The 24,941-nt window shown below is 29.0% G+C and overlaps 1 protein-coding gene across 2 annotated transcripts in view; it reads left to right on the forward strand.

Moving 5' to 3' along the window:
* Positions 1-6,050, forward strand: part of bs (serum response factor blistered) — a 116,578-nt gene extending 110,528 nt beyond the window's left edge. For both annotated transcript variants that reach the window (XM_088202615.1, XM_088202614.1), the window contains 3 exons: positions 2,469-2,587; positions 3,907-4,004; positions 4,069-6,050. In XM_088202615.1, the coding sequence (XP_088058741.1) occupies positions 2,469-2,587; positions 3,907-4,004; positions 4,069-4,217 (366 nt within the window). In that variant the 3' untranslated portion in view covers positions 4,218-6,050. The remainder of the gene's footprint in view (positions 1-2,468; positions 2,588-3,906; positions 4,005-4,068) is intronic.
* Positions 6,051-24,941: the final 18,891 nt, after the last annotated feature.

The raw sequence follows: 24,941 nt of genomic DNA on the forward strand, positions 1-24,941 counted from the left end.
TTCCATATTTTTTTTGATAAATTAAAATGATTCTGAGAAATGTTGGAAAGCCGTTTATAATTAAGTACCAAGAAATGTTATCTTGTTTGACAAACAATGCTCATAAGCTCTATATTTCTACATGTATTTATTGTAGTAAAGAATCTGAATAACGGACAATTTAGATATTGTTAGATATGTTTTTTTATTATTAATAATGCTTTAGAGGTCCCTACATAATTTTCCATTAGAAAGCGTTATTAAAACAACGGCGCTTTACGAATTAATCCTTGAGAGAAATCATCATGGTAAAACAGTTTACTAGAACCAAAACTTCTATAGTCGTTTGTTACTACTTACACTAAATATTGAACTTACATAATGTATTGTGTTATCGTCAAAAAATAGGCAGTAAATCTTATTCGGGGTAACAATGGTTTCATTTATAGAGGACCACTCCGAAGAAATACTGATGTATCATTAAAAAAGCGTACGTAAGAGAGGTGAAATTTTACTATATGGCTTAATTGGTCAAAATAAGTTTTCCTAATTCGTCCAAGATCTATAAAATAACGTATTCAAGGGTTGATACTTGAGAGAGACCCACTTATTTCGTGTTGCATCAGTATCAGATTTTCTAAGATTTTATTATTGATCTACATAGAATCCTCTGCATTTGAACCTGAATTACTTATGTATATATTACAAGCAGTCTTAATTTTGAAAATGCATACTTTAACTAGCCAATGTATGCACTGTCAAAACCTTCCAGTTACAGTACACACAAAATAATATATGAACAATGTATGCCCTCACTGTTTGGTATTTGTCAAAGTATTCAAAATTAAATAATTTAAATTTTAAGTAAATTTTGTTGCTATTTTACTATGTATAATCCTCCTATTAAGAAGGTTCTCGAATGATATGTACTAATTATCAGTAAATTTATTGCTTTTTTGTTTGTTTCCTGTATTTTTATTTTTCTTTCGCTTAAATTGTAGAAGTTTTTAATTTTTTCCTTTAAATTAAAACCACAAGCGTTTTGTTTTATATTCGTATATGTTATAGAATTTAGATAATAACTAACTGTAGACATGAAAATAGTTATACACCAGTAACATTCATTTATTTATTTAACTACCCCAATGCGTCACGATGGTCAAAAAAAGTAATTGTATTATTTGAATACACAAAAAGATATAATTAAAATAATACATGTAAAGAAGCAAACAAAAAAATCGTGAAATATCAAAATTAAATTATGAAACCAGACCAGCTCCATAGCCGAAATTAAACAGGTCAATGTGCAATGCCAGCGTATTAAGGAGCCGGATGGCGACATCCATAGGCGAGTTGCCAAGTGTGGACGTCCTTGCCCTAAGGGCCATCAAAAGAGGACGCGATCGCAAATTTAATGAAAATAACCATACAGTTTATGTTATAAATAGTTGATATTTTTACCAAAAAATTATGATTTACTTTTTAATACATATATTGCTATGTTTTTAAATTTTTGATAAAGGTCAGTATTCGATAAAAGGGCTTTTAATCAGGTGGTTACATTTATCTAAATATTTTCTATGTACTGAAATAATTTTGCTTTGATAATAGGTGTACAAGAATAATTTTTTTTTTAATCGCCACTTTATTAATTTTCATAATAAAATACGTTGCACTGCATTGTTTCATTATGTTTTAACATCAGAAAGATCAATATGTTGTTATTATATTATTATAATTTAGTTTTGACTAAATAGGACATAATGTACTGCATTTAAAAACTTTTCGTTTTATATCTATTTTTATTAGTAAATGTATTTCATTATTCCCAGACAATGTTCCGTTAAATGTCGCGTAAATTATTCAAATTCACATTTATACGTCCTGTTGAGCAAATCGAACAGTGTGGCACGTCTTATATTTAATGCAGCGTCCATTATTGGCAACGGTTTGCCACCGCTGAGTTAATAACACGTTTACGTAAATGGAATTTTATTTATTCATGAATCTGAAGAAACTCACGTATCTCTAATCAGTTTTATTTATATTTCAATAAGAAAAAAAAACAGCAGCGAAGGTTGATTGGTCGATTTCACTTTTATCATCCATCACACCCATATAGCGAAATCACGAATTACCTTTAAACGTGCTTTATTGACATTTGGTGCATTTTGACGATAAAATTGCAGAAATTTTAATTGTTTTCTGTTCGGTTTTCTGGTTCAAAAGCAAGCTGGAAGCACACAATGGCCAATAGTGCGCGCACACGCCGTATACATATCAAAGCGACAACACAAAGGCATTGTTGGAGACATAAACCAACTAACGCGATTGCTATTTTATGTAATGTTCATTACTATTTGTTTGCTTGTCCTTGCTGCTTTGGCTTCTGTAACCTATTCGATTTAAACTAAGCTGCGTTAAATGGTCTTATAGAGCTTGTAAAATATATGGCGAACGTTTCAAATGTATATTTTAATTGTTTTCAGACTGAACGTTCTCCTTCGAGTTCGGCTGGCGAGGAAAGCGGAGAAGACTCTGGAAGCGAACCGGAATCACCAAATCAGAGACAAAGAAGTCCAAGCCCAGACTCTTCTAACATCAAGAGGTAAATATTGATATGTATAATAGTTAACAATTTTAATACTTTTCCCAAATCAATAGAACTGAAAAAGTAATCAAGAATATCAATATCTGTTTTTATAGAGAAATATAATAAATTAGGATTGATCTTTAAACCACTACTAAGTATAAATAACGCAATAACAAATAAAAACTAAATATGTATAATACTACAAATTTTTTAAACCCAAAAAGATGACTCTTATATGTAAAATTGCATACTAGTTTTTCAGTTGAATCAATTAGGTCTCATTATTTTGGATACACATATAATATATTTTATTTTAATTTAATTATATCTGTAGTAAAAACTTTCCTTTATTAATTAAATATGTACTGCGTATCACAATCTAGCATAATCAATCGTACAAATGTATTTTAAAATTATTTTAGAATAGTGAAATTTCTGGACTTTTCAAAAAGTCAGAACATAAACTAGATTTTTATTTTATGATCCTGAAGGCAAACTCAATACACTCTACTAATATATTTTTATTATAGCAATATTTATAGCATTAAAATAAATGTTTTTTTTTTGTAATAACTGATATAAATAGTTTTTAAGATTGCTCCTTCATTAGTAGATTGAAATGTAAATTATATCAATATTATCTATTTGGACAATAAATAATAATAAAATTAAATTGCAAAATTTTGATTATGTACATATTTATATCGGTGCTCATTGAGAAATAGTGGAAACTAAAGATAAGAATCCTACATTTATTCTATTGAACGCATATCTCGATAACCACATGTTCTACTAAATCGAATCATTGCTTTGATCGTCATTTAAATTTATTTATTTTATCTATTTATTTAAATTAAATTAAGATCATCGTGATCTAACAGGTTACTTCAATGAAAACAATACATTGTATTGTTTCAATACACAAAAAATATATAATTAAAATAATGCATAGAAAGAAGCAAACAAAAAACAGTTTACATTAAATTTTTTTTTTTATTAATATTAATAATTAAAAATATATGGAAAAAAATGGGGTATTAAAGTACCCCGCTTCGGAAAGGCTGGGTTAAAATCATCTTAAACTGTACAGAATTTAGGTCTCATACCTAGCATAATGATTGTTATATATATTTTTTCTATAGACTATATACTTTATCTTTTTGACGTATCTTTAATATTTTAGACACTTTTTTCCTAAATTTGTATGTCTGAATATTGCCATGATAATTTTTATTTAATTATGTATTTTGAGAAAATTACTTGAGTAATTTTATTTATTTAATAATTTTTATAATAACGTGAATGTGTATTAATTATTTTTTATATTTTTTCAGAGAAAATAATTCAGACAGCAACGCCTTATTCAGCTCTGCTCTGTATCCACCTGGAGTTCTACTCAGTTTAGCAGCAGCATCTCAGGCCCAGGATCAAAGTATTACAGTTTAAAGCATTATTTTAATAAATAACAATAATATTAATTAATTTATATTTTGTAGGTGGTGGCACGCAACAGTTTATCACAATACCTTTGTCGATGGCAATGGCTGCAGCAGCAGCATCTCATCAAACGACGACTGCAGCGTCTCTACCGTCAAATTCACAGACCAATGGACTACAAGACCTCTCCAGACAGTCGAGGAAGTGACACGAAGAGCGGCTGGCTTATTTAGTGGCTCCGTCATGATTGTTACACCGAATTTCGTCAGATCGAAGAGCCTTATAATTTTTTATACTTAGATTTTGTATTTTTTAAGAGTGCTAGTACGTTTAGCAATGTAATTTGTTAGATCTCGCAGTTTTATATCAGACTGATGAATCTGTACAGATCTGAACGCTAATGGATTCAATAAAAAATATATATAATACAATATAGGACTTCCAAAAGTAATGACAACTAATATGTTATTTCAAAACTGCCTTAATAATAGTTAACTATTATTATTTTTTTATATAGTGAGACACTTAAATGTAATTAAAAGCATATTTTGTACAAATTCATCAAATTGTTCTTATAAAATCAATGGGCTTTAATTTTTATAAAATAATATCATTTCAGTATTTTATAGCCTTTTTTATATTTGTCAATTATTATTAGTAGTAATATTAATAAAATAATATATAGTTTTTTTTACATACACTTTTGAATATTGAATACTATTGCTCTTTCAAATGATCAGTACACTTTTTATGCTTCTTAAATATAAGATTTTTTGTTATTTACATTATGTAATGTAACATGTAAGTTATGTATGTTTACAATAACTTTTACGTGCATTTCAGTTAATTTTAAGGTTTTAAACCAAACAATATGTGTATTATTTTTATTTATAATATGTATGTATATATTTTAAGAATATCACTGCAATAATCACCTTGTTTGTAAAGAGTTTTGCTAATATTCTCGTATAGAAATTTTTATCGTAGTAAAACTGACATCGTCGATTGTGATTATCAAATTATCAAAGATGATGTTATAAAATAAGTGTATAAAATGACAATTGGATAAATATTTTTTTTACATACTTACATGAAAAGTTATTATATATTATTATGATATATGTATGATATCATAAATAATATACTTATTCGATAGGCAATTTAAAATTTTGTCTGGTGCTTCATATAAATTATATTTAGGAAAATAATCTAAAAAAAATTTAGGAAAAAATAAAACTTAGGTGAAATATTTTTTTTAAAAAATCAATTGTTGATCAAAATTTAACTAAGAAGTTATTCTTATTTTATCTTGTGATTGTTATATTATATTATAATTGAATATTATCGTTTTTTATAAATGTGACAGTAACTAAATATGTTTGAGAGGAATATTTTTAAACTTTGCTTGTTTTTTTATGTTTTATTATTATTACTACATTAATTATTTATGATGGGAAAAAACATTTTTATGCATAAATATTATATAATATTTAGAAAAATGTTTTGTTTCATCCTTTATAACTACAAAATAATTTTGTATACCAATTCATATAATTAATATATTATTATACTTTTGAAAAATTATTTGTTAAACATTTAGATAAAGGTTTACTTAATATGTTTACTTAATAACATAAATCAGTATTTATTTTGAACTACAGTTGCCTACACGATTGCCAAATCAAATACTAGTTATAAGACGGATAGTTTTTATTTTCAATCCAATATCAAGAGTATCTTTTATACTTCCATATTTTTGTACTGCAATTAAAACAAAATAACTGACAATTGGTATTAATTATAAAGTCATAAAATACTGTGAATAAGGGATGTATTATTTTATATTGAATTAATCGACTGATATTAATATCCTTCCCTCTATTTTGTATTTGTATAATAACTATAAGTTGTGTGAATTTGTTTTTCTTTTTCATTTTTCTCCTAAAAATTAATAATAATTTTAAAATTGTTTTTACAGTTGCATTTTTAGTTTGTTTTTTTGTTATGCTAGTCAAAAATAAAGTGAATTTTTGAAAAAAAATAATGTTATTTTATTTTTGTGTACATATTATGTTATCTAATTGCTTTGTATATAAAATGACATATTTATAATACATCAACATCAGGTCACAATAAAATCGTTAGTTATATCATGCTTCTATTCAAATTTATAAAATTTTATTGGAATTGGAAGAAAATTACTTATAAGAAATATTTAAATATACTTTTATGCATTATCAATATAAATGATAATAATATATAATATTCTAATATACTTTTAATCAGGAATTAAATAGTTTTTTAAATCTAAAGACATATACAAAATGTTCTTAGGTTTCGATTTTATTTTAAAATATTTTTTTATATAAAATTTAGTTATTATTATTCAGAGCAAAACATTTTATAATTTAAAATATGGAATATTTAAAATAATTTTGTAAGCTATATAAGACAACTGGACTTACATATTGAGAATTGTATGCCGATTTCAGTTCTGTTAGTTTTTTTCATAATAACTTTTGACAAAATCATTTTTAATTGCATTAAGGTTAGTTTTAAGTTGGTAATTTTTATTAAATTTAGGTTAGTACTGAAGTTATTATAAGATGTAGTAATTTTATTCAATGGGAATTTATATTTTAGTACTATGGTAATGCCATAAAAAATTGATTAAAAATTATTTATATGTAAAATTACATTACCTCTTCGAATAGTATTATAAATAAAATAAAACATAAGTTTAGCTCTAGTATTATTTTATATAATAGTTATGATACAATTCGAGCTTTACTAACTGTTTGTTAAAAAGGTTGTTTATGCCAAAGTTGCAGTTTTATTATTACTTGATAGCTTATAATTATGAATTAATCATATATTATATGAATAATATTACAGTCCATTTAATTTGCTGGCTTTTTATAAATACACCATTATATTGTATTCATTCCAAGCTGAGTTTTGATTATAATTATAATTTTTTAGTATACAAATTTAAATAATGATTTTAATAATCGCTTCAAAATTGGTTTATGTAATTATGAACGGTTGGTACAATAGATGTATTTATTAGTCAGTAGGTAAATTATAATTTAATAGAGAGTGATAATAAATGTTGTTAGATAATAAATAAAATGGCTCCGTAAGAATAATTTAATATAATTGTTTTTATACAAAATTATATATAGTCCTAATAATATTCTAAATTTATATATAATAAAAAATATGCTATAACGGGCTTTCAATAGAAGCTTTACAAACCGTTTTTACGTGAACGGACCATTTAATAAAAATATTACTGACCATTTGAATTATTCATAAGTATTTTATAGTTGGTTATTTAAAAATATACCTGGTTTTTAGTACAATTTGAAGTATGTAACAAAAAATTTGTGCTACAAAAACGAATAATAATAAATATGATGACTAACACATTAAAGACCTAAGTTTAAATTCCATATTAAATCCGATGTTGTAAGATTATATCATGTCTGGGAAATCCTGTGAGGATCTTGAGTGGCCCGTTGAGATGCAAATCAAGCCATTTTAAATTAAGCATAACACTTTATTACTTGACATTTTAAAATAACATATAATATAATGTAAATAGCACACAAAAATAATGCACTGGTTAAACATATTTTGAAGAAACGCAACTGAAAATACAAAGCTTATGGAACATAATATCTAGGGGAACAGATTCTCAGCGACGCACTATTGGGTCGGTACGGAGCGCTGATGAGGTCGTCGTCCAAAGGAGAATAAAGTGGTGCAGCCTTCCGGCTGGCGCTCTAAGCCTAAGGCAAGGGTCGGAAAACTTTTTTTAGCTTTACCCCAAAAATATATTTGCTTAAACTGATATTATCCCATCAAGTTTAAAAGAAAATTATTAAAATAATTTATTAATCAATTGATATTGAAAATATGGATTACTGTAATAAAAACTTTTCAACTTCAAGCTTTTGAAAAATAATATTGTTTAATTTTTGACACAACATAAAAAATGTCAAACAATTTCAAAACTGTATATTTATATACAGTGAACTGTGCGCGGGGCTCGCACTGGCGTGCGAGCCCGTCAGGTCGCCAAGAGAAAGTGTGTGTCATTTTGTGGTGATTGACCACTGCTCTAATGAGGGTCTTACCGTGGATAAAGTTCTGTAAGCTGCAGTATTAGTGGGGTCACCGTTACGGGCTTTTTCTAAGGATGCCATTGCAAATGAGAGCATTGAGTCCCGGCTGACCCTCTAAGGATGGTCTCGCTCCTTGAATGCAGGTCCTTGATAGAGACCTCTCTCTGGAGAATGCTTTAAATGAGGCCCAACTGGCTAAACGCTTGGTATCAAGACATCTGTGGTGTATAAATGGGGAGATGGCTAAGGACAAATGGCCTTTAATGTTGAGCCTGCCAAGCCAATGGTTAAGGAAACTTTGGAGTCAGGCCAAGAAAAGTGTCATATATTTTCTAGTTGACGACTCAAGATCAACAGCCTGGCGGTAATATCATCAGCGCCTGGCAAAGGTGGCAAAGGTACCCAGAAACATATGATAAGCCAATGATTTATATATTTCATTACTATAATCTCACAGATCAATATCGTAATGAATAATTAAAAATCGAATTAGGTCCTGGCAAAATGAAAATGATTTAATTTTGCTATCAAATAACGTTTGGTTTTATTCCGACGGTATTCAAACTATTTTACTTAAATTAAATAAATGTATAACTTTTTCTAGTCGTTTATTTTAGAATGCTCGTTAATTTTGGTCAAGTTAATCTTATTACTGTAGTTTTAAGATGTTTTTACTACGATTAATATAAACCGCAAATTTCATTCGAACAACATAACGAGTTGTTTTTATAGTAGCAATAAATACACAAGATAATCATTGTATGGGCTGTACAGTTTGATCGTTTATAGCCGTATTGACTTTTTAGTCCGAGCGACTGCACCCTGGTTAGAATATAAAGCGGATGCATTATCAATAACACAATAATAGAAGAAATTAAGTCTGATCATTTAAATTAAGATCATGCACCGTCGGTCTGCTTGTTATTTCAGAGGCGCACTTGGTTATTGTACCAAACAAGGGTTGGCCATTTGCAATTATTATTTTTAATGGTCGTGATAATATGGCAGTGCGTCACCTCGGCTTCTCGAGCGTAGTAAAAAAATAATAAATTAAATAAACGCAATATATTATTGCCAAGATCCTTGAATTATCCAATTAAACTATCGATAAGGACGCGTCAATGAAGACGTTAATAACTCTTAGGAGATAATGAGTGGACCATGAACGAGAATGCAAATACATATTTACAATTTTTGTATAAATTTTATAATGAATTAATATCAATGTAAGTAAATTATACGTAGTTTATTTTATCACAATTTGCTGTAAAAAGGTTATTTAAATGCATCTAATATCATAGATTACCAGGTAATTAATAAAAAACACCATAACAGTTAAATACAGCGTGTTAATCTAAATGTTATATTTCACTACTAATTATTATGAAAGGCGCATCAAAAATCATCCTGAAGAGATCAAATTTTATGCCTTTACTGAAAAAATAATCAGAAATAAATGTGACATGATAAATAATATAAGTGATATTGATTACAGGTGTAGCATATATTTTTCTCGTTTTCTTAGCTTGGTAGCGGAACATCGTTTTTTAGTAACGGTACGAAAAAGAGCTGATGCTGTTTTCCGGTTCCGTTTGGTGGACTGTAAATTTATATATTATTTGTTGTTCTTATATGACCTTTAAATGTCATGAAATTTATTAAAATGTGTGATTTTATAATTCAGTATGGCTCATTAAACTTCATTATTTTTTTGTTAAAGCTGTTGTGTGAAATAGTAATAGTACAGTTTCTGCACTTTATCTTAATAATGCTCATATACGAAAATCCACTTTTTAAAGCAATTTCATCAAGCTGCAAAAAAGGGTAGTGATGTCGTGGTTTCTAAAATTAGCCCTAATCCTTCGTCAACAGTTTATTTTGCAAAGAGATTTGATGCAATACATTTATATTTAAAGTTTTTTGTTGAATAAACGGAGATTTTATGAATGAAATTTTTATAACACTACAGACATGTATGAAATCAAAATTATGATTGGTCCTTTTGACAATACAAAAGACTGGTTGGGCGCTAAAAGTTAATGTAAACAATCATGAGGCATTTATGAAAACTTGGGATGGGTTAAAAGTTCGATATTTGGGTGCCGCATCAACTAAGCGATAAAAAAGTAGTTGACAGATTTTGTTTCGGCAAACGATTTATCACTAGCGAAGAAAAGTAGATTCAGCACAACAACATTAATCGAAAAGATCATAAAAAAAGGGGTAAGTCAGTACATATGGTTGCAATCATAAAATGTCATGTTGTGTATCTAGTGGAATAGGATGGGTATCGTGTCAACGAATTACTGCGACCGAACCACACTATTGATTCCACTAAGTACTTTCTACAAACGACCAAACTGAAAGATAGCAAAGTTGGCAAATAATAAAAAACATAGTGTTATACCATATTTTATAATAGATTAGACCTAAAAAATTCAGTCTTTTAACTGGTGTTGTGTATTAGTCGCTACAAATCCGTTAGCTACCAAAATATTGAATGAAATATTACAAGCGTTGTTGATGATTTTTAATATAAAAAATACAACAAATATACATTGCAACTAGGGTTCTCAATCGAATATTCAAATATTTATTTATTCTAATTATTCGCCTAATTTTCAACTATACAAATATTCGAATAATTGATTGAATATTCGTAAAATATTGGTTTATACTATATCGAAAGAAATTTGAAAAAATCTTAGAATGAAACAATTTGTATACTTGAGTAATACAGCTCCTTTTTTTCCTAATATACCCAAGTAACTAGTGCCGCTCAAAAATTAATGTTATTTTATGCGTCTTTATTTTATTTCGAAATGCGATAAAAATTTGTTACAAAAAAATGCTTTTACGTCTGTAAAAAACAGTGAATAGAATGTTTTTGGCAGCATTTACTACGACTGAAATTCGCAGAATTCGTTAGTTAAACGAAAAAAATATTAGAAATGCCCACCCTTTAATATTGTTTACCGCTTATCTCAAAAACAGACGTGCGTCGCAAATTTAATTTAATTTAAAATTATGTTATTAAAATATTTTATAAATTTTGATGAATACACAAGCCATACACAAGCATATACACAAGCCGTCGAGCTTCTAGCTACTAAATAAAGAAAATTGTAGTTTCCTAATATTTTATTAACTGTGCTGTACACCAAGTGTACATGGCATCTTATTAGGTAACTATATATAAATATGTTGAATAAAATGTTTCTATTTTAATACACAGACTTCAAACCACGATACTCATAATTAATTGAAGTGTCAAAAATAAATATTTTGGTAAAACAATTGGGTAAGAATTCACCAATACATTCAATGGTACGAGTGTTGCTGGTACAAATGCATTTATTTGTTTTTAATGCGTATATTATAATATAATAATATTATTTGTGTTTAATAATTTTAAATCACTATTTTTTTACAAATATTTCTATGTACACTAAGTATACATCGTTGGAGCTTGAGAAATTTTTCTGCAGTAAAAGAAAGTTTTTACAAAATATTTACACGCTATTAAGGTAATTGCAAATCGATATTTTCGTAATGAGAAATAGCTAAACTATAAATGGTTTCTTAAGTTTGTTTTAAAGTATTTTATTTATATTGCTACTATTTACATAAAACATAACTATCCGGATGTTGTCCAAATTTGAAGTTCCGCTGTTAACGAGTTTGATGTTATTATAGCGTCCTAATAATAGATAATAATAAAATAATGCATTTACTGTGTAATTAAATAAATATTCGTAATTAATTTTTATAACCTTTCTTTAAATGTGTTTTGAGTTTCCGCCGCCAGGGTCGCTAAAGGTCAATATTTGAGAGTCGTTTTCATGCGGAAATTGGACCGTAATGTTTATACGACTTCAGTGTTGCCAGTTAAGCGTTTTTTGACATTTATAGCAACACTTATTTTATTAAATGGCTAAAATTTAGCGCTCAGTGTAGGTTTTATTATTATTAAACAAATAAATGTGTAAAATTTTAGTATTTTCAGCGTTTTGAAAATAATATTGCTAAAGTATTTTTTAACGAAAACACCATAGTATTGTATCAGCAAATATTTATGATATTTTGTACAGATTGGCATGAAAAATCAAACGATTTTTAAATGCTTATATTTTTTGACAGACGTGCTTATTGGCAGGTTTCTCATTATAAAGGGCTTAGAAGTAAATTTAGCTGGTTGATTTCATTTATGTCATATTTTTAAACGGCATACTTATATTTATGAAAAATATTAGTAGCGAAAGTAAAATTATGACCATTTAATGGGTTTAATTTGCACTGAAAAACTAAACCAGAAAATGGTTTTAAGTATATACAAACTTATTAAAAATATATAAAAAATAATTTCGTAAAAGCTATAACCACGATTCTTAACTTAATTAAATACAATTTCCAATTGCGTTTTACCAATATTGACACGTGGCAGCTCATATATCGCAATATATAGCGAGCCTACTATACACCTACCTTATCCAATTTCATTCGAAATAATTATTATTATATTTCATTATGTATAATACCTTGACATCTTATTTAATTATTACAATACACATGTCAATCTGTCTGTAACAAGAACTCTTCCCAAACGATAAACATTAGTGACATGACATTTGCACATGTCATTCTAACTGCCATTTATAGATCAACCGTGAAATTTTATTTATTAAAGATGATTACATGCTACTGAAATAAGTGCCAATGAAACCGCTAAGAAACTGAACAGCGACGTGCTGATACTATAATACATCAATGCAATGCGTACAATGAAATAAATAATGAATTTTAAACTATAATAAAGTGCATTTACATTTATAAATTTCCCATGATATTTTTAGTATCGTATCTATATATTATATATTACTATTATTAATATAACTAATTAATATATCATTTTATTATTAACCTATAAATAAACACTTATCGATATCATACCTTTATCCTGATTTTTCTTTCATGATTTTTATTTTGTATATCTATTTTTATTAAGAACTTCTTTCAATCTTCGTTTACATTTTGTCTTCTTAGTATAAATGTATGTATGTAACAGCTACGTGGTTTATGCATGTATGTTTGCTTAACTACTTCTTTGCCGTTTCCGCTAGGAACCTGAAATTTTGCATATGGTTGTAGTTTTGTCTAAATTAACGGGAAGTGCCATTTTTGGACAAGCAAACGGTGAATTAATAATATATAATTTCGTACTTGTACGTGTCCGAAATAATGTTTTGTATACGTTGTAATGGTAACTAAGATAAATAAATTAATAACTAGTGTTTAATAGTAAATATAATTTTTTTAACAAACGAACAATACAGTTTAAAACAAGCGATTTTGTTCTACAAATTGCTATTTCATAACATGCATCTATTATAATGCGGCAAAACATTGCTTGTCAAAAATTGTAGCTAGTAAGGCTAAAATAAAATAATCGACGTGCCTTTTTACTTTAAAATATTGCAATTTTCGTTGACATAAATAAATCTCAGGTAAAATCTATAGATAATTCTGAGTTTCTGGGGTTATTTAAAATTATCTTACATTCCTCACAGCTATATGTAGCTTTCTTATTCATTTCTACCGTAGTCCATTAAGATAGACGGTGGTATAATTTGGTAACTAATATATAAAATATCTGTGTTCTTATCATATGTGCACTCTAGCGTTTTTCAATTTCTATCGTGTCTTAGACATCGATATTAGTGATTATTATAGTGATTGTTATATTTGTAATTTAAAATTATACACCGGAAGTGCAGGAAGATTAGTAAACACGGCAATGAAAATACTAAACCCATATCTGGACATAGTGACAATTTTAAAAATAACGTTTTACTTGCATAATATATGTTTCTACGGAAAACAGAACTTTGTGGAACAATCTGGAAAAATAGGGATCTGCCAGAATCTCCAAAATATAAAATTAAGGCCCTTACAGATAAAACATGGCAGAAAAGGTAAAACGCTTAACCAAATTTGGAAAACATGTAAGAAAAGAGATTTCAGAATATGTATTTTTCATAACACCCAGATGATAGACCTGGAAAAAAAACAATATATAAGCCTCAATGTATAATAGACTATAATAAATAAATGAGGTGTTGAACGCATCGACCAATACTTTGTTACAAATATTTCGAAAAACAATAGAATAAACAAAAAAGATAGTTTTTTTTATTTTAATGCGCATTGTTTTATTCGTTCAGTGTCAATTAAAATTTGAATCGTAACGATTTTCTTTTGGGTAAGGCTAAAGGATAGATGCAGAATTCAGTGAAATCTATCGATTTTGACGACATTTCACCAGTTTCTACCACATTTTACCGTGCCCGTGCTGTCGATTCACTAGAAAAGCTTTTGGATAAGCTGAAAAATCATCGGCCAATAAAAATAAAAAGTGCGGAGAAATATGTGAGAAGAAAATGACGTGTTTGTTCTGCACATGGAATAAGGAAAGATACAGCATACATGTGCAAAAGTTGTGAAATTGTGTTTTTATACGTATCAAAAAATATTTAAATATATAAAAAAATGTTAATAATAAAAATAAATATAAATAGTGATATAGTGTAGTTTATAAGTGTAATGATAAAAATAAGTGTGTTCAAGTTGTAAGCAGAAAAAGGACGCCGAAAAATTTGGTGAGTGCAAATTATATTATATTATAAACGGACATTTTTTATTAATCGTTTATATAAAAAATTATAAAATAATTTTAACAAACATATTATTAAATTATAAATAACTAGTTTGTAACCATTGCAATCATTTTCAATTTACCCAAAATATTAGGAATGGAAAATACATATTTATTCGCTCATTATTTTATTCTTCAGGGATTCTTTTAAGTGCAATAATATTTTTTTTAAAATTATTTTACAATAAACTAATATGTTTATAATTAATCCAAATTGTAGCTTTTTCCCTCTGGTTTTTTAATCTGGAAATCATCGCGGTTTTCCAAATGGTAAGAAAATTTCAAAATAGCAAACACCCGGTAAAAATGTTCGTAAGTTAATGGATGATATTTTTTGGAAGTTTTTTGATTACTGTCTTATATAATTTATCTACATATACCGTAATAATTTTACTTTTCAATTTTGCAATAATATACATTATTTTAGGTTGAAAAACTTTGCTAATTGAAGTACTATCTACCGGGATGATTCGATTGGTTATGTTAGGATTACCTAGCCAGACAGTTTAACCCTGAAATTTATTTTTGTTCAAGAAGTGTAACATAAAATATTATTTTTATATGAAATAATTAATTATGGTTCATACATGTCATAAAAAAAATTCACGTGCTATAAAAAAGCGACGTCTTATTGCATTGCGTTGCAATGGAATAAGAATACTCTTTTTACATAAAATTGAAGTAAAATATAACTTATTTTTTATTTGATAGTACCTAGAAATAGTATACTACCATATCTGATGATCATATAGAGGCAAACTTAATGGTATCCCAATATATTTTTAATAAAAGAAAACGCATGACGCAGGACTCATGCCTGAGTTCACGCCACTAAACAATATTCTTTCAAGACTCGTATACGAGTCCTCGGGCGTTAAGCTGTTAAAATAACAATAAGCTGAAAATTGATATCAAACAATTGCTAACTATTAACTTATAATTATATTAGTAAATAATAAAATAGATCTTTACTGACATTAATATTATCCTGGTATCTCATTAATTGTTTAGTAGTTGTTTATTTTTTTACCCCATTATAGCGCATTAGGTTAGTGCCTGGCATGTTGCGAAAAATGAGTAATACTTAAAAAAAATGTATTTGTTAATATTAATCATTGAAGTATTTTTACATCTTGGATTCCAATTACAAAGAATTCGAGCAAAGAAAAGTACAGTTTATTTTTGCTAGTTTTTCATATTTATTACGAGCTATACTTCGCATTTTTCTTGCTCTAAAAATCAAAACAATTCAATTATAACGGTATTTAAAATTAAATTTATTAAAAAAATCACATAAAAAATATTTAGTTTATCAATAATTTGTAAGCTAAGTTTTTAAATTTGCAACTTTACTTCATTTACAAATTGATATTTAATTATCAATAATTCTTTGCTAGTTAAATTAAAATTAATTATTCTTTAATGCTACTTAATTTTTCGTTTAATGTGTTCACTATATTCATATATCACTCACACAGTAAATTATTGTTTCGTAAGCATTGACCTTGGAAGAGCAAAATAAAATAAGATCAGATATTTTATCTAGCTTTTGTTTTCGGAGATATAGCAAATATGCCATCTCAGCGTTTATATAGCCAAACACAGACACTTTTCCCTGAAATATATAATATTATATATGGGGAGAGGTATATTTGTACAATATATTAAAAAGATCTGGACTATCACTCTAATTATTAAGCTATTATATTAAAATATATTATTATATTTTACACCCTCAAGCGCAGCAATATTTTTTTAAGTCACACCCTGTTGCTCGTTAAAAATGCGAGAAAGTAACGATTCCTTTTGCTGGAATTCGCCGCGTTACAGCGCTAGTGCGTATTTAACGCTATAAGGCGCTTTTTAGCATTGTACGATAATTTTTTTCGCAAAAATCACGTCATAGAAAGTAGCATTGTGTCTGGGGACAATGAAATTGAGATATTCATCAACCGATTGTAAGCAGATTGCGTTTCCGTCGCGATCTTGCGTACGTGACGGTTCGCGGCCCGCTCTCTATCCGAGGCGATTAATATTCATTAATTAGTCTGCCGAATGCGGCTCTGGCTGGACACCGGATGGACGACGACCGGAAGCCGGACACCATTTAGGGCGCTCTTCGATCGATTCGAAGAAGACTCCGTTAAGTCATTTTAACACGCGCGCAAGTGACCGCTATTTTGTTCGACGAGGTAATTCGAATATATTATAACTTTCAGGGGACTCAACGTGACACAGAAGTTTCAGTTGCATAAAATTGAGTCTAAAGGGCTTGCAGCTGTTGGGTCCCTTCACCTATCAAGTCAAACGTGTATAAGAGACCTACCTATTTCGGCTTTAGTTTCAATATATTACCCAATACTTTACCGATTGTGACTTTCAAATCCTCAAGAAGACCACCATATAGATACTTTAACAAAGAATCTTGTTGAACTGATGCAAGATTCTAAATTAGGTCGAAAACTCATCAGTTGTGCAAGACAGTACTGATAATACAGACGTTACTTATTTCACTAATATGGGTTGGGTAGCACTCGTTAGCTGGCGATACATATTATTATTATATTTTTTTTCTTTGTATACTCGCGCAGTAAATCACAAGAATAAACGTGACAATAGTATAGCATAAACAAAGACTGTAACTGAATGGACCACCACAATAGCCCTCGTAATGTTCAAAGAAAAGAAAACGATTTTTTGATCATAAAGGAATAAGTAAACAATGCGTCGAACTACGTCATAATTACTCTCAAAATACAGAGAAAATACAATTCTTTGTGCATAATGGTTGCGCAAACAATACGACATCCGGCGACAGAAAAAAATACTGTTAACATTCAACCCTTTGCATTATTTGCCTTTCGAAATATCCAGCAAGCAAGTTTCAATATCTAAAGGGGTGGGTGTACTTCGTTGCTCGAATAAACGAACAGAACAATCGGTTGAATGATCTCTAAATTGTTATGATTCGTGGGAGAGATTCTCAATCTACGATACATAGTACTGGTCTCCAAAGGACGAGGAGACAGATTGAGGAACATTAGACAGTAATCGATAGATTGACAGACGGACTAGAGACATCTGCAGAGCGACACACGAGAGACACCTAGATCATCGATCACGACCACGTTCTGCAACCAGAGATCATTTTTCCGCTCAAGCAGCTTCTCCACTCAAGCAACACTCAGAAAAGCGACACTCTTCCACAATTGTTTGTTGCAGTATATGTAATACGAAATAAATTGTTACCAGTTTCCAGCGACAAACAAAAATGTAATGAAATAATCGCAATGGAGCTAGAAGGTGTGTCTGAAAAAATATCACTAAAATTATTTGCGTTTTTTTTTATAATCTTATCATTTAATAGTACTTTTTAATTTTTGTAAGGACTATTTTATCAATGACGCATTGACCGTGAAAAACTTACATATTTACATTAAAAGCGTGATAAACGGAAATGCTATTATTAGTCTTTAAAACTCACCAACAAGTGCATTCATACGTGACGATCAGACATTCCAGTGGATTTGCATCACCAAATGTATCAATACACCAACCTTTGATACATTTGGGTTGCATTTACACCAACAATTGTTCAAATATTAAGGGTCACACATCGATTCTTATAAAAAGATGATGGAAATGTACAAGACCAAATACACTTTAGGGCGCACGTCGAGTAAAACTAGAGTAGGGCTAGAACCGGAACCGGGTACCCGAGCATCCGCACGTTTAAAAAAAGTTTTTGCAAAAACATACGGCATACTCGGGGGACGGTTGTACACACAAAATAGCATTTAAATATATTGTTATTATTTACCGTCAGTGATTTATGATGATTAGTCTTGATAGCCCTCTAGCAAAATTTTTTTTAACAGATTAGTATTTCAATCTAATTTTTATACCAATTACAATGAATAAATTATTCGATTTGGTAAAATATTTATTATCGATTTATAAGTACCAAAAAATATTAATTCTTCAATTTTGAAAATAAGATAATAGAAAATTCTGCATGTAAAATTAGGTGATTCATAAATAGAAGATTATAAATTTTCATTAAAAATGTTATGATGCTTGAAAGTTTATAATCCGCGAGAGTTGATAATGGCTGGCACCTCAAAATGTTTCTGATAATTCTTTGCCTCATAATAGAAACGCATTTTTGCTGTCAATAATATATTGGGACGGGTGAGCTGTTTCACGTGTTTTTTCGGAGAGAAAATTCATATATTAAAATGATCATACACTTACATACAAAAGGCGAATCAAGTGTGGTTCTAAAATGTTTCTTTGCCATCTTACTTTGGTTTCATGAGAAAATTGAATCTTATCTGTAAACTATATATGTATAATATGACTAAATTTTTTTTTTTATATATAAATATCAGATTGTTTATCCGTTATTGTAGAAATATTTTAAAACTGACAAATTTATCAACCATAATAGTTTTGTAACGTACGATATTTTTAGCCGCCGTTGTAATTAATTTATAAGTATTAGTTTAAATAATAAAAATTGACGGTTGAAATTTAAGAAACCCTTCCTCTCTTATTATTGTACCTCCGCTTTTGCACAACAATCGCAAGCTTGTACAAAAGCTAGGCGTTAGTTTAAAAACAGCTTTTGAGAACCTTAAGCAGCTAGTAAAAGGATGTTAAATAGGTGCCGATCGAACTTAAAAAAACTGAAATAAATTACCGTTACTAGTTTTAGATTGTTTTGTGTTTTTTTTTACGCAACAAAAATAATTTTGTCAAATTGCAAAACATGCGATGACAATTTAATCATTTAAAATAGAAAGCGTTCTGCATAAAGCATTTCACGAAAACAAAGTCAGTAAATTAACAAAATGCATAAAGAAACGCGATGTCTGGCCCAGCTCTAGTTAATCGAACAGGTCCAATTCTCTTACACGACAATGTGCGACAAATATCCTTTATCTATGAAATATTGCTACTTCATAGACCAATTCCCCATACTAGTAAGCCAATATTCTAACGTATTATTATAACTTGTTTATCATTTTATATCACTATAGCTCCATAGAAAATAAAATATCTAAAATATATCTGCTGTACCCGGTTTCCTTTATATAATACTATGTATGAGAAAAAAATCTTGTTTTAAGCTTAGGTTCAAAATGTTTTCATTAAATATATCAGGTTGTCCGCTAGCCACTGGTTTACATACACAAGAACGAAATAACGAGGTTTACCAGCCGCGCGTAACCAAATTCGCCAAAACTTTTATCCGGCCCACGTTATTCGTGGTGTGCAAAAACTTGTTAGGGGAAACAAAATGTGTTACTGGTGGAAAATGCAAGCGACAACGTGCAACTCCAAACTCGGTACATATTACGCAGCCTCCCGGGAGAAAACTCACACTTTCCAACTCGCAAACATCCCTACCTCAGCCATTTACAACCAGATGAGAAACGCTCATCCCCTTGCAAATGTGGATATTTGCTGAGTTTTCCCACAGTGGTTTATTTATTTTTGATCAACGTATACGCCGCTTGCGCTTCTTTTCTCTTTTTGTATTTGCGTTATGCCGCACGGAATTAATAATGCTTTCCTTTTCAAGATCAGCGATATGATCGTACTCGTATATTGTATTATAACACTGTTCAATAATTCAATCGTTAAATTCGACTTACGAAAGATAATGTAATATATATAAAAGGAATTATTGTGTTACATATTCAAAATTATTGGATTAAGTTTAATGCTTCTAAAATATTTATTACTAATAAAAAAATGATTACACATTGAAATAAAAATATTTTCAATAAAGAAATCGCAGGTACATTTTATAAATATTAAAGATCAATTATTACAGATAAGCGCAATGAAAATTTTTGCATTTTATTTTTGCAAAATTGTACAGACTTTTGTACTGTAAAAAAACTGTAAATATTTGCGCAGCCTTTTATTTAAAAAAATAAATATTTTTTATATAATTATAAAATATATTGTAGCGTGAAAAAATATCCCATGAAATCATAAAGGACATTTTTTTTGTATATAAGTTGACTGTTTAATGCCTATACAATGTACTAATGAGTACTATGTCGTAACGTTACATAAACGTCGAGTGTTTTGAGTTCTAATTTGTATCAGTCGCCGTTCTAATCATGTTATCAGCGCCAATAAATATTGTGTCTGAAAGTCGATGTTGCACAAGGAGAGCCTTTGACAACACGACACCAAAGAGTAAAGTTGTCAACCAGGTGCCCACCAGTCTCGATGGATTTGCCTATTCCGGTCCGAGAGGCCGTCCAAGGAAAAAACAGGCCCCGTATTTGGCCCCTTGCAAGGCGGAGCCTCCGAGCCATGTACGGTAATGGCTATTTTGCCTCTTTATCACACATGAGCTCTACTCGCTCTTTCCCTGTCGAAGGCGGTCCGATCGTCAATTGAAACTGAGCATAAATTAATATCGAGAAACGGTGACAAACTTCTTAATTGCTCTTCGAATTCCGTCAATGTTTACTACACGTAATTAACCTCAAAATGAAATATGTTATGTAATAAATTACATAACGTTGAAGTAAATAACAGACAATCGCAAATCATAAGTTTACAGTTTGAAAACTCATTTATCATTATCGTATTGTGTTGAAAATAAACTAAGTGTGTTAAAAGGGTGTAGCGTTAACATTTTCCCTTGTGTCGAAAAGCCATTCACGATTTAACCATTTATTCATACTATGAATAACTTCGTATTTCACCTTAAGCCACTTCACGATTAAAGCTTATTTATTCTATTCGTTTCACTGCATATATAATTAAATATATATTTGATAATGATGGCTATTGAATATATAAATAGTAAATTTGAATCCATAGTTTTAAAATAGCAAATATAGAAATAAAACATAATTCATTGACTAAACATAAATAAATAATTTGCTGACTTTAGTTCAGGTTTTACTTTTTAAATCTAAGCTTTATTTTAGAATGAATGTGATGATTGAGTTTGAACAAAAATAAGTTAAACAGTAAGCGTTTTTTATAAGTATTTCAATGTTGTAAATTCAAGTCTGAAATTATCTCAAAAATACGTCGGTCTTGGGAAAGCATCCTTCATAAATATAACCTGTCTGCTCCAGTATATTGGAAGCATTTTCAATAAGTTTGGAAGCTTTGGAGTTTATTTATCTAAGCAATTGGCACGTTGAGTTATCAATAGTAAGATTTTAAGTAGTGTTATTGAGTAAACGTGCATATAAAAATAAGGATGTAGATTAAAAAGAAATGTAAAATTTATTAGATATAAATTTTTATTATAATAGTTGTATGCGTATTGTGATATGCTTTATTAATAAATAATGGGCTAATAAACTTAACTTTTAATTTATTAACTTTGAGTTAGTTAATAATAGATTAGCTAAACGTTAATAAGAAAGAGATTCGATAGTTATTTTCAAGATTTTAAGTAAATTATTATTGCATTATTTATTAATTGTGGAAAATATTTCTCATGAAACGTTCACGAAATAAATAACCTAATTTATTCACCTGACTTGTCATAAGCAGATCTTAAGTGAAATATTTTCTCAGAAATAAAATATTTAGGGATGAAACATATACTAAAATAAATAGAACAGTCGAATTTAAATTGATACTTTGGATGAGTTTGCTGACTGTTTAAAAACTTTAGAATATTGCAAGAAATATAGATGAAGATGCATTGAAATTACAATAAGGGTTTGAGGATCGAGTTTTTAACTGAACGAATAGTTTTTTCTGTGTTTTATAGTAATATTATCACTATTAATCTATTTTTTTAAAAAAAATTAGGATCTATATCTGAATAATATGATTTAATACAATACACTTTAAATGAAGTTGTTTTTATTAGCTTTAAATTATTTGATCGTCGTATTAAATATTCAATAAAAAATGTCATATAAATATTATCAATTATTAGTTTCCTTTGAGGCATTTTATATATTTATGAAAATTAAAAAATACCCTATAATGAAAAAAAATATTTTTCAGTTTTCCATTTATTATTTAAAACTATGTATGTATACTTTTACGTATTCAAAATGTTAATGGTATTGAACACGAGCCATATATAATGCAATTACACAAGGCCATACGTCACTCCCTTGATACGATTTGTGAAATTCTTGATATGTTGGAATGCGATATTACAGGCAAACGATATGCGTTAATTATACGCATATGCTGTATGCCATTATTATTATTATTACAGCGTTTCTAAACTTAGCTTATATTTTAAACTATGTTAAAAATTTATCTGAATATTAAACGTGTAATTTTGATCTAAAAGTTGTATAATTTGTATAATTTAACTTATAATTAATAGTATTTGTATAGAGGTATTTATCAGAGTCCAATTCTATAAATAAGATATTATGTGACGTATTATATAATTCAACAAATATCTAGAGCCAAACTGTGAATACAATAGACTGAGATTCCCAATGAGATTGCGAACGCGTTCAAGACGAATTTGAGATATAAGCGGATAATGGATAAATTGAATATTGGATAGTGCAATTTAATTAAAATCGCATTACGTTAGCTTTGAGTAACTCAATAATGGCCACCGCGCTTTGTCGCTTGATATTTAATCCTCACATCATTACGCAGCTTAAATATGCTCATATATAATGAAGTGATATATTTTAATAAAATAAAAATAAATTATAGATGTGTAGTACAGCACGCGGGTGCCATCCACGTTTTTTATAGAGTTCATTTCTGCGTAAGGTTCATTTGGTGGTCGGTAGATAGCGAGTGTTGACTTTGCCTTTTCGAAATGTCTCAAGCATCTCGATCTGGCGGTCTTTATGGCCAGGGTGAGGTACAGAAATGGCTTCAGACCATAAGCCGTTCGCGTAATACGCAATACCCTCTTGGGACCGAAAGGGAGACACGCGGAAGAAGAATGTTGTCTTATGGAATTCTTGCAATTGAAAGTTGCGATCCTCTTATTCGTCAAATTGAACGCGCGAAAGAAGCGCGCAAACTTTTATTCAAATACTTTGGTGTAATATATAATTGCTTTCCGTCTTCCTGTGCTTTGCTTTTGCTCTTCACGCCGTTGAATATCGATCGGCATATTTGCAATTCGTACCGCTTCAAGTATCTCCAAACTTGATAGGGCATCAATAAGTAGGCACTCAATATAAATACTTGAACAACTTGTCAAATAGTTTCCAGATTGTGCTTTGAATAATGAACATTTACGATTCTCGGGTAGCTAATAAATTGACCTTGAGATGGCCAAACTGAAAATCATGCTTGAATTATAAAAATTTGCAATGAGTTGCCAAATTAAAATCACTATTTTTTTATTAAAGCACTAATGAACTATGGCAAATGAAATTGCTTGGAAAGGCGTATTAAATTTCTTAAATACAATTCTTCATAATGATAATATAATTGTAAATTAAAAAATCATTCTAAAACAAAAATTTTAAAAACAGTTTTAAGCTTTCTTATAATTATTTTAAATGTGTATATATAGTAAATTGGGGACGTGCTATTTGTGTGCGTGTAATGGGTTAAATTAGTGCGTGTAATGCTCTAATTTAAGGCATACTTCAAAAGGCCCTAAAGCTGCAGCCTCTTCACTGTATTCACGAAGCGAGGCCATCGTTAGAGTGTCAGCTTGTCAGGGTCAATCTTGTTCGTACCGCCCACTACAGCGTCTATGGTGAACGATGGGTGTTTTGATCTTATGTTACAAAATTTGATTTTTTGCTTCATAAATAAAAAAATCCTATATAAAAACACAGCATGTTTAATTTTTTGTTATGTTAAATATATTTTCCTATATGGCAGAAAAATATATTTAAACATTGTTAAAAACAGCTATTGGGCTTGCTAATTTTTTATCTATATTAATTTAAACATTCACATTAAGCTGTTTTACAAACTTTCATAGAGTGTAGGTCAGCCAGGCTTATGCGCCCCAACTAGATGGCGCGTCGCCGAGGGTCTGTTCTCCCATATTCAGCTTTGTAAATTTTGACCGCAGTTTTTTATTAGTGTTTATTTTATATTTATGATAATGTTAATTTTCATAATAAATAAAGTGAATTAACTG

Source organism: Plectrocnemia conspersa, unplaced genomic scaffold (genome assembly GCF_051122295.1).
Source record: "Plectrocnemia conspersa isolate PC_06_02 unplaced genomic scaffold, ASM5112229v1 ptg000013l, whole genome shotgun sequence".
NCBI lineage: Eukaryota > Metazoa > Arthropoda > Insecta > Trichoptera > Polycentropodidae > Plectrocnemia > Plectrocnemia conspersa.